The following is an 11562-nucleotide window of genomic DNA, read 5'->3' on the forward strand; positions in this document are numbered from 1 at the left end:
CGTTCCGCTGAAGGTGTTCTAAATTGTATATCAAACCCAAATAAGCACCATGATGCTTCACACGGTGATGTGTACCTACAATCGTAGTACATATTGATTTCATCATCACTTATCCATTATTATCTTCAACATTTCTTTTATAGAATTCAGCAGTCAACCTATCATTTCCCTTGTTTACATATTTGGAAAAGATACTCAATAGATCAGGATTGGTTACACCACTCGACGTTAATGTGAGCTCTATACTTTAACAGTAGGTAGCAATTGTGCGGTACACCGTACCTATTATCCAAATCAATTCAACTCCATTTCTTCTAACAGTCTTACCATCTTTGCGATGCCTATATAGTGGGTAGCCATCATCGTCAAAAGTAGAATTGTCCACAAACGTTTTGGGATAATATTTTGAACACTTACCACCAGACATGCATCGAATTTTTCCTAGCAACACCACATGGTCCATGGATCATGAATTCTTCAACGACACTATAATACTCTAGATCTAGAGCTTGATCTGAAATTTCCGCTGATATGATAGCATCAAGGTTTTCTACTGCAACGTCAATAGATTTTTTCTCTAGAAACAGCAATATATGAGAATGAAGCAACCCTGTTTTTGGAACTCAATAGTATACATTGCTATATAAAAAAAAAAAAAAGAAAAAAAAGCAAGTATATTATCATTATGGTATAAAAATAGAGTAAAGCTATGAATTGTTTTTTTTTTTTTCAAAGTACCTATTGCGACAACACCAAATAGTTTATTCTTTCGACACTCTACAATTAAAGCATCCAATTTCATCTTGAATACCCGAAAAATTATATTTGGTCAGTCTTCAGGCTTTAAACCATGAACTTGAAGTACTGCTCTACCTCTGGCCACTTCGGATTACACGTGAAGGTAATGAATATATCAGGGTAACCAGTCCACCAGCATATAACCATTGCATCTTGGTAATTTTGAATCATGTACCTTGCACTTCCTGTAAAACTCGATTGTAATATTATGCGCTTACCATGTGTAGTAGGATCCACTTCTCGATCTATGTGTAAGGGCATCTGTCAAACAATTATAGGTCTTACATCGCAAACTTTTTTTATGTGTTCTAATATAAATTAACCTTCTACACTCTACCATCATGTAACCATCAACCAAGAATTGTTGGAAAAGCTTCCTTGAATACAATACGGTTGATGTTTCAACAACCTTTTCGTTTATGCGAAAAGCAAAATACCCTCTTGGACTAATTCTATGTTTGACGCCGGTTCCACTTTGTCTTATGTCTGTGGGATATCTTCTCTATATCCATCCTCACCATATGGAAAAAGTAGTGAGTGTTGCATACGTAGGTATGTTGGATAATTGAGTTCACATATCCTTTGCAATTTACTACTGTGTTTCAACCAAAATATCATGTTTTCTTATACTTGGATCTAAATCTCCAACAATCAAGGCAACAACTCCTTCAACTTATGGTAGGTTATATGTTCTCGCATCGTTACTCCGCTTGCTAATCAATTTGATCTTAGCTTCTAATCGAGGATTATTGTCAATTTCAGATTTGGCAATAAGAAAGGATTTAACTACAAATTGAAACATATATTTTAAAATACATGAAATATATCATTAATCGAATACTTATCTAATATTAATTTAAATGACTAACCTTATTGCGTTTATCCCGTTGGTAACCTCATTTTGAGTCCAGTGGTAGTAAACTATCACTGAGACACAAACAAAACTAATATTCCTTTTGGTTTATTTTTTATTAATTTTTTGTTTCGTTTACTTGGATTTTTTTCAAAACTAGAATTTTTTTCAAAAAAATAAAAATAAAAGTATATCGGATCAACTCACTTTGTTTAAAAAAGATCAAAATGTCCTTGTATTTTAGGACATTTCAACGATTTTGTTGACGGAGGACCAAAAATGGTCATGCCACAATAATACTATGACCAAAAGGGTGTTTTGAAAAAGAATGACTAAAAGTGGATTACTACCTATAAATCTAGGACAAAAAATGGAATTAACTCCTTTCAATAGTATTATAGATAGATAATTTGCAGAATAAATACCGAATAATAATTAACACTCAAATACCAAATACCAAATAAGGATATGGAACCCGATTGTAACTACACACCCAAGAAGTATCCAGCCCTTAGCAATGATGATTGGAACACGTTCAATGCTGAGTTTACTATGGAAGAAATCAAAGCTGCCTTTTTGAGATGGATCCTCTTAAAGCCGGCAGAGAATTTTACCAGAAAGCTTGGCAGCTTGTTAGTCCCTCGGTCATCAAACAGGTTGATATGTTCATGACGATAGGAAAGATTGAGGAGGGGATCAACGACACATTGATTGCACTCATTCTGAAGAACAACTGCCCCAGCAGTGGTATTCATTTTCGCCCGATTAGTCTCTGCAATATTATTTACAAAATTATTATAAAAGCTATGACTAATCGCATTAAGCCTTTATTGAATAAGATCATTGGATCGGAGCAAAGCAGTTTTGTCTTGGGTCGCCAAATTACTAAAAATATCTTAGCCTATCAGGAGGTCCTCCATTCGATGCGCACCAGACAAGGGAAGAAAGGGCTAATGATCTTAAAAATTGATCTTAATAAAAGCTTACAATAGACTCGACTGGGAGTTTATTCGAGACACCTTGAAAGAGGTGGGGATGAACAATAAGTGGGTTAAGGGAAAGAGCAAAATCTTCAAAACATCAAAATTAACCAACATCACAAACGAAATAAAATCAAATCAAATATATTCTCAATCAAGTACAATTGGAATGAATCAATCCCCATAATTTGCTCCCTTGCGCGATCTTGTCTCTGATCTGCTGATTGCAAACTCCGCTGCTACCTTACTTGATACAGCCTGCTCTAACTTTCATAGTTCGACATGGTAGTATAACATCGACCAATATTGAATATGGCACGAAACAAAAACATTACAGTAATAAATAAGTATAAATGACCACAAGAAGAAAACTTCCAATGCACTAATTTAAGTACGGTCACAAGTGAATTATCTCACCAAGGAATGGTCCCGATGTCTCCAAGTTCCACAAGGGTGTCTTTGATTGAATGTAACTCCTTGACGACATTGCCAATGGTCATTCTGTCCCTAGGTAACTCCATGGAACAAGCTATTCCAATCCTAAAAATTGATACAAGGCATTCTATTATCTGGTTCTGAAGTAGAAGCCTTCTACGTGTTGCATTAGCTTCTTTGTGGAATAGCTTTGGATCCACAATCTCAGTGACTTGCTCAGGTATGCTCATTCTAACATAGTTATGAAGAGTTAAGCCATTATTGAAGATATCACCAGTGGGACTTTTACTAGTAAACATTTCTAGCAAAAGGATCCCATAGCTATACATATCACCAAATGTTGACAAATCACTTCCCATCGCATACTCTGAAAAATTTCAAATTCAAGAATTAGTATTCATTCATAAATAAATATACTCAAAATTTTTTTTACGTGATTCTGTCTTAGAAGTTTCAAGGAAAATAGCCTACCTGGAGCTGCATATCCAAATGTCCCTTTAATTCCTAGAGATGAACTCACTTGGTTAGATGAAGATGCAAGTATAACTTCCGTGTGAAGAAACTTTGCTAATCCAAAATCAGCAACATGAGCAACTAAGTCTCCATCCAACAAAATATTGCTTGGCTTCAAATCACAATGTATTAAACCTGTCTCCAATTGATTATGAAGATAATCAAGTGCATTTGCCACATCAATTGCGATATTTACCCTCTGTAACAAGTTCAGACTCTTTGAATCATTATTCTCTCCTGTGTCTTTTGAGTGATTGTGCAACCAATTATCCAGACTACCATTGATCATATACTCATAAACAATGGCGAAGAAGTCATTACCCTCATGGTCGATGCTACAACAAGTGGTCAACACTTTTACCAAGTTTCGGTGCCTAATTTGCCTCAATGCTTCACATTCCGCCAAAAAGCTCTTGGATGCTCCTCTCACTTGAAGCTTGAACACTTTAATTGCAACTATTCCCAAACTACCATCAAGAATGCCTTTGTAAACCGTGCTGAATTTTCCAAATCCAATTATGTTGGATTTAGAAAATTCATTAGTTGCCTTTTGGATACTCCAATATGACAACTTAGGCATGAACTCTGTTGCTGCATCACACGTTAAAGGCTGCTTGTTCTTCTGCTTGTAAATGAACACAATGAGAGCCACAATTATCAGCAGAATCAAAGTCCCACTTGACATTAAAATTGCCAACTTTTGAATATGGGACAAATGTTGTCTTTCCCCTTCTTTTGGGCATGTTGGCAACCCAAATTGCGGAATACCTCCGCAGAGGTTGGAGTTACCACCAAGCTCAACTTCAGTCTTGTGTTTAAAAATCCCTTCAGTAGGTATCTCACCTTCCAAATGGTTAAATGATAAATTCAATCGCTTCAAGTACTGAAGTTTACCTAGAAATTTTGGTATTTTTCCTGTGAGGTTATTACAAGATAGATCTAAAATTTCTAGGCTTTTTAAAGAACTGAAAGAAGAAGGGATAAATCCATGGAAAAGATTGTGATTGATGTTGAGTTCAAACAAGCTACTCAGTGTACCAATGGTACTTGGAAGTGTGCCTAAGAACATGTTGTTTGAAAGGGTTAGTGACACCAAATTTTTGAACCCACCAATCTCTATCGGAAGAGGACCTGTAAAGTGATTGTGAGAGAGGTCTAGATGCAGAAGCGATGTGAGGATAACTTTGGAAAAGTTTCCTTGGAGTTTGTTTCTGGAAAGATCTAATACTAACAAATACTTAAAATTTTCAAAACTTATTGGTATAGTACCTTGCAACTCATTGAATGACAGGTGAAGCTCACTAAGCATGGACAGATTTCCCAATGAATTTGGAATCTCACCAAACAATTTGTTTCCTTCAAGGTTTAAACCAATGAGTCGTTGAAGGCTTCCCCATGAGCTTGGAATAGTACCGCCTAGCTGATTTTTTGATAAGTCTAGATAATCTAAGTTAACAAGAAGACCAATTTCACTTGGAAGATATCCGCCTATGAGATTATCTTCTATTTGAAAATACTCAAGCTGTGAAAAGTTTGCTATGAATCTGGGCAAAACCCCTCCAAAATTGCAATTATCAAGATACAGGGTCATTAGTGTAGCAGTACTATTGAGAAGAGATGACATGAAATCCAAATCAGTGGATTTTCCACTACCAAGTGGATTGTCAAAAAGTGCAAGATAATGTAGTCTTTTAAGTCCACTAAATGACGGCACCCCTCCATAAAAATCATTATGACGAACATCAAAATGGTGTAGTGCTGTGGCATTTGACATTGAGATAGGAAGTCGACCTCTTAAAAGATTATAACCAATATAAAAACCCTTTAGATTAGGAAGGGTAGAGCCTAAATTTGAAGGAAGATATCCCTCAAGTTTATTCTCTTGTACATCAAAAGTTTCCAAAGATGACAGATTGAAAATGGATATGGGAATGGTAGAAGTCAGGTAGTTTTTGAGTACAGAAATACCAAAAATTTTCTGTAGGCATCCCAAAGAAGTAGGAATTTTTCCCTTCAAATTATTTTGAGCAAAAGAAAGTACCTTGAGTGATGAAAAATTGCCTATGTAAGCAGGTATCTCTCCCATCAAGTGGTTTATGGGAACCGAAAGGAACTCAAGTTTGGACAGTGATCGAAACTCCAAAGGAAATGTACCCGTTAGATTATTGTCTCCCAAATAAAAATGTGTCAGACTAACACATTGTGAAAGGTTTTTTGGAATTTCACCTGAAAATACATTACTTTCCAGAACCAACACACTTAATCTTCTAAGTTTACCTATCTCTTTAGGAATTATACCTGCTAGAGTGTTGTTTTCAAGAATCAATTTTCTCAGGAAACTCAGGTTCCCGATAGCAGGCGACAAAGAGCCTTGAAGGTTGCTCGAGTCCAAATTGATTGATACAACTCGTTGGTGTTTGCGACCACAAGTTATTCCAACCCAATTACAGAAATGGGTAGACTCATTCCATGATTGAAGAGGCAGAGGATCTCCGATGATGTTGGCCTTCAATGAAAGCAATGTTCTGTGATCAGAAACATTTCCGGGCAGGGAGAAGGAAACTTTGCAGAGGAAGGCAAATATGGCATAAAAACAAAATAGGGAGGAGCTCATTTTGTGGAGGAGATAAAAACTTTATTATACTGAGTGCACTGGGACTGGGTGGAAAGATCCAGAGTATATATATAGAGCTCAAGAATACAAAGCGAATGTAAAGTGAATACGTAAATGTACAAAAATGAGTTAATACTCAATGTAGTTGAAATTGTTGATTGAAAGACCACGTTAAAATTTAATTGTTGAAGGACCATGGATTGTTAACTTGGACCAAGCATGGTAACAATTTAAAAGTTGAAGGACAACAGACGGTTAATTTGAAAATTTATAACTAAACGTGGCAAAATCATTATACTCGGAGAACTCAGATGGCATTAACTCAAATGTAAAAGTATTACATATGTCCTCAAAAGCATTACAATTCCTGTTCTAAGTAACAAACACTTTATTTTTAATTAATACTATATTTTTCAGTATAAGTTTTACATTTGTATATTAACCGATCCGTTTTATAGATAAAAATCCTTGAGACGGTCTCACATAAGTGTGACACTTTTTTTGTATAGAGATTAAATTTCATTTGACAGTTGCTCTCATGGATGATGAAGGTCGTCTTTAGAATTACATTGATGGCTCGGTCTTGACAGTAGCAGGTAGAATGTTTACAAAATTATTGTACAAATTAAATTTCTGCACAAAACTATTCGTGAAAGAATCGATCGCATGGAAATTTTGAGGGACCAAACTCCGTGTGAAAATTTGGGTCTTCACAGTAGCTTAGTAGAATGTTTACAAAATTATTGTACAAAATTTTCTGCATAATACAATTCATGAAAACAATTGCATAGAAAATTTGGAGGACCAAACTCAGCGTGAGATTAACTTCGCAGACTATGCTTGATGAATGATTTAGATGGTCGTTGTTGTTGTATATTATTACTAGTATCTTACTTGTGCGATGCACGGTTTAAAGATTATTATATATTAATGTAAAATATTATATTAATAAAACATGAGAATGAATTTTTAAAATCAATTATACACATGACATCGTATAATTTTAAGTTTTATTAAATATTGAGGTGAAATAATTATGAAAATAATTTAAATTTTAATCTACTTTAGAATAGTGGAACTTAAAACATGGATAAAATAATTCTTGTAATTAAGGTATATATTTATTTAGATAAATATAATAATAAATAAGACTTTAAATATTTTCGTTTAAAAACAAAAAAATTTTTCACAAACACTGATAATTATAGAATAATGTATATAATCATCTACATACCTTATTTGCACAAATAATAAGTTTACATTGAGATTAACAACTTACCACTCATAGAAGAAGCGAACTGAGATCAGAATGGGTTATATTATACACACTGACCTACGACTGTGAGTCATCACATGATATGATGCCATTACGTTTCTTTTCTTTATTGTCGATTGGACTAAACTCCCACCTTGTGGACATCGCATTGAAAATAAATATTAAAATTAAAATTTCAAATATTCTAAAATAAATAAAGATACAATTTACAATAAGGGTGTGTTTGGAAAACCTTGGAAAACCCAGTCAACGGAAAACGGAAAATGATTTCCGTTGACCGGGGAAAATGAGGTCAAAATGGCGGAAAATCATACAATGTCATCCACAAGCTACTCTGGTTTCCGGCGGCGGAAACCAGAGAACTTTCTCTGGTTCCCGAAGAGGAAACCAGAGGCGGGGGGGGGGTTATTATTATTATTTTTAAAATTTTGTTACTTTTTTTATAGATAAATTCTGTTACTTAAAAATATTATTTTTTATCTTATTATAATAATTTTAATATTTTAAATAGAATAAAAAAATATAATTATACAATTCTACCCATTTTCCAAAAATACATCCAAACACGGAAAATGAATTGATTTTCCGGAAAATGACTCATTTTCCAGAAAACATTTTCTAGAAGTCATTTTCCTGCTTTTCAAACACACCCTAGAGAAGTCTTGGAATCCACCATTTATTTGTAGTCAAGAAATCAGTGAACAAAAAATTTCTTTACCCAACGTCTTCGCTCTTATACTTATGGTCCAAAGATTCACACATTTCTTGAGTCGTTTTCAACTTGCATACACCGTATAGTGAATCGTACAAAGTTTTGTAAAGGTAATCAAAATGTTTTCATGCTTCAATCACACTAACGGTTTGGACATCCATATCTTGATTTACATTAGGAGCCTTCTCGATTGAGAAGTTTGTTACCACCTCTTGAAGTTCAATCCGTTATACTTCTCATGCCTTTCGACAAAGCAACATGGTACCATCATAGCCACCTACACCATAGGGATATACCCTTTTGTGCCACCAGTTACTGGATTACTGGTTTGCTAACCAATGTTCATCGAGGCTAACCAGTTACTGGATTACTGGATTGCTGGATTACTGGATTATCGAACAGTCAGTATGGAAAAAATATCATTTGGGTTATTGTGGATAGACTTACTAAGGTTGCACACTTTTTACCCATTAAGAAGACAACTCCATTGAATGACCTAGCTGAGTTGTATGTGAATGAAATTGTAAGGTTACATGGCGTACCTGTTAGTATAGTATCTGATAGGGACTATAGATTTGTGTCAAAATTTTGGAGAAGCTTACAACGAGCCATGGGGACTGAGTTAATGTTAGATATATTTAATCTAAATATATCTATATAATATTGAGAGAAAGAGGGAAGGATTATGGAAGATAAGTAGGAATGGAAAAGTTTATTTCTTTGCTTTTGTCTATTGCTACTACGGTACACTACTGCATTCCTAATTCACATCACACTTCTAGTTAATACAACATATATATATAGCAGAAGGAAAATGCTACCACGCCTAATCTAAGTAGAAGTGCTACCATTATTTAATTACTATGACAAAACATGCCTAACATTACCACTTAATCATGTTTCATGCATGTCAAAAACATGCCTAACATAATTATGCTTTAAACCTAACATCAAAGTCATACAAAGTGACTAAGTGTGCTGCTGCCGAATCTAGCTTCAAATTGCTGCCATCTTTGACTTGGTTTAATATAATGATAATAATAATAATAATAATATTATTATTATTATTATAACAGTTAAGATTAAGCACTGCATTTCATCCACAAACAGATAAACCGAGAGGACTATTCAGACCTTGGAAGATATGCTTCGAGCTTGTGTCTTGGATTTCAAGGGTAGTTGGAGTAAATACTTAACTTTGATTGAGTTTTCATATAATAATAGCTACCAATCGAGTATAGGAACGGCACCTTTTGAAGCTTTATATGGAAGGAAATGTAGATCTCCTTTATATGCACTGCTTGACGTCTCGTAGCACGGCTGATGTCTCGATGGTTCGCATACTGGAACCATGTCTCGCACCGCGACTCCCGTGACCTCTCGAACGTGACGTTTCACCTACTATGTCCGTTCAAAAATGACTCTTGGTATTACGGAATTAATTTGATCAATTCCATTCATTATTTTCAGAGTTATTTTGTGAGTAATGGACTTGTTAGTGGGTGTTAATGGTTGCTAGTGGCAGAATTAATTTTCTACTAGTGGGTGGAGGTTATATGGATAATATTGATGCCATGATTAATGCTATGATCTATTTCCTCTACTATATATTCGTAGGTGAGCAGCAGGTTTTGTACACACACCAAGCTACACGAAAATACATAGATTTTCTCCTCAAAACACTGCTCATCATTACTTCAAGCCACATGCGTTCATCCCACGTCTTAGTTCACCGGATACCATGTTTGTGTGCTCAAACGCCAGTATCGTAGTACGTTTTATCCTGGAAAACCTAGACCGCAACGCTCCAGCACCCCGGGAGGCGGTAAATAAGGTTTCAAGGATAGTGGCAACACGACTCGTGCTTCTTGTAACCCCTCGGTTTTTTTTTCCGACAAAGTTTAGGCTCGAAAATATTTTTTTTAAGCTATGACACTTATGAGATGATCTCTCGGTACTTCAGAAGGATTTTTTTTAGTAAGACTAATTATCGATAAGCTGCGAACTACGTACCGGTCACGAACCGAGAAATTTTAAGGATATAGATTCAGTTCGAATTTTCTAGAATTGGGATTATTAAGTATCATACGATCAAGCCTGAATTTCTAGTTAGTTCAAGGAAGATCTTAAATGGACTGTAAGGGATAAATTGTTACGGACTCTGAACCTAGATTTGGCGGATTACCGGAAAATTTCCAAAATTGGTGATTTGCGACGGGAATATTTTTACGATAATTTTGGTATTAGAATTTTCCCGAATTAAGTTATAATCCTCCGAACATTCATCTGATTTAAGCATAAACTGGCCAATTAGATTTGAGATCTTGTAAGGACTTCATGGAGTGTTGACATGTGGCAAGTAAATCTAAGTTGGATTGAGCAATTAATGAGGCATTAATGGAAGTATGGCCTAGTTGCACTTGTTACTTGTAGTACAAGAACAAAATCACACCAAGATCACCTATCTCTCTCTCATTTTCGGATTTTACACTTAGAGAAAGAAGAAGAGAAATAATTTTAGTCTTCCATTGTGATCAAGGAGCACCAAAATATTTTTCTTACTCAAGGATTAAGTGTAAGTAAGATCCTAGACTTTGTTAGATTTATTCATCTCTAGAACTTAAGTGTCAATGTTTAGTGCATGAAAATATTGTTGTTATGGTGATGTTTTTAGGGGCTTTGGATTCGAGAGAAGATCTAACACTTCTACGGTTCTAGAAATCTTCTATTGAGGTAAGGAATCCCTTAAGTTGGCCCAATCACTTGAAGGTAGACAATTGCTAGGAAATTACATGATTAGGAATTTTTACATGAAAATTATGTGCTATGTTATAGATCTAAAAGTGGCTCAAATTCTCTACCTTGATTTTGGTAAATTTACTAGGCATGTCCATAGCTAATTTATGCATGTATATGTTGTATTTATGCCATATAGGCTTATACTTGTGAAAATAGTGAAAAGAAATAAGGATAGTCTCTGGCAGTAACTTCCGAGATTTACTGGGAAAAATCGGTAAGGTATTTTGATCCCATTTTTTTTAGACATGTAGTTCTATAAGTGTAGAACCCGCATATAAAATTTCATAATGATCGGAGTAGTATAAGTATGGTTTTCGAATTTTTTCCAAAACTGGTCCAGAGAGAAAAAACTCTGGACAGCACACTGCCAAGGGCAAAGATGTAATTTTCTGTGTCTATTCGTGGATCAAAATGACCAAAACTTTTTATGGACATCAAGTACTATAAGTTGGGGTTCTACCATAAAAATTTCAAGCGAAAAAGAGTTCGGGAACTATTTTTACCGGCTCAATCTTTCGGATTGCGCCAAGCTGAAATTTTCTGAAAAAGAATGGTTAGAAACAATTTTGACAAATATAATTT

The 11562-nt window shown here is 34.9% G+C and overlaps 1 protein-coding gene across 1 annotated transcript; it reads right to left on the minus strand.

Annotated features, from left to right (window-relative positions):
- Positions 1-2596: 2596 nt before the first annotated feature.
- Positions 2597-6193, minus strand: LOC116022111 (probable LRR receptor-like serine/threonine-protein kinase At3g47570). The gene is made up of 3 exons (XM_031262719.1): positions 3538-6193; positions 3049-3433; positions 2597-2898 (listed from the first exon to the last, which is right to left on the minus strand). Exons 1-3 carry the CDS (start codon positions 6191-6193, stop codon positions 2895-2897), a joined length of 3045 nt encoding a protein of 1014 aa, XP_031118579.1. The 3' UTR covers positions 2597-2894.
- Positions 6194-11562: the final 5369 nt, after the last annotated feature.

Source organism: Ipomoea triloba, chromosome 1, assembly GCF_003576645.1.
Source record: "Ipomoea triloba cultivar NCNSP0323 chromosome 1, ASM357664v1".
NCBI lineage: Eukaryota > Viridiplantae > Streptophyta > Magnoliopsida > Solanales > Convolvulaceae > Ipomoea > Ipomoea triloba.

Excerpts from the sequence above, each read along its gene's own strand:
- LOC116022111 (XM_031262719.1), bottom strand. The coding sequence starts at position 6,193 with ATGAGCTCCTCCCTATTTTGTTTTTATGCCATATTTGCCTTCCTCTGC. Across the intron at positions 3,434-3,537 it reads ATTTGGATATGCAGCTCCAG|AGTATGCGATGGGAAGTGAT; the intron begins GTAGGCTATTTT and ends GAAATTTTTCAG.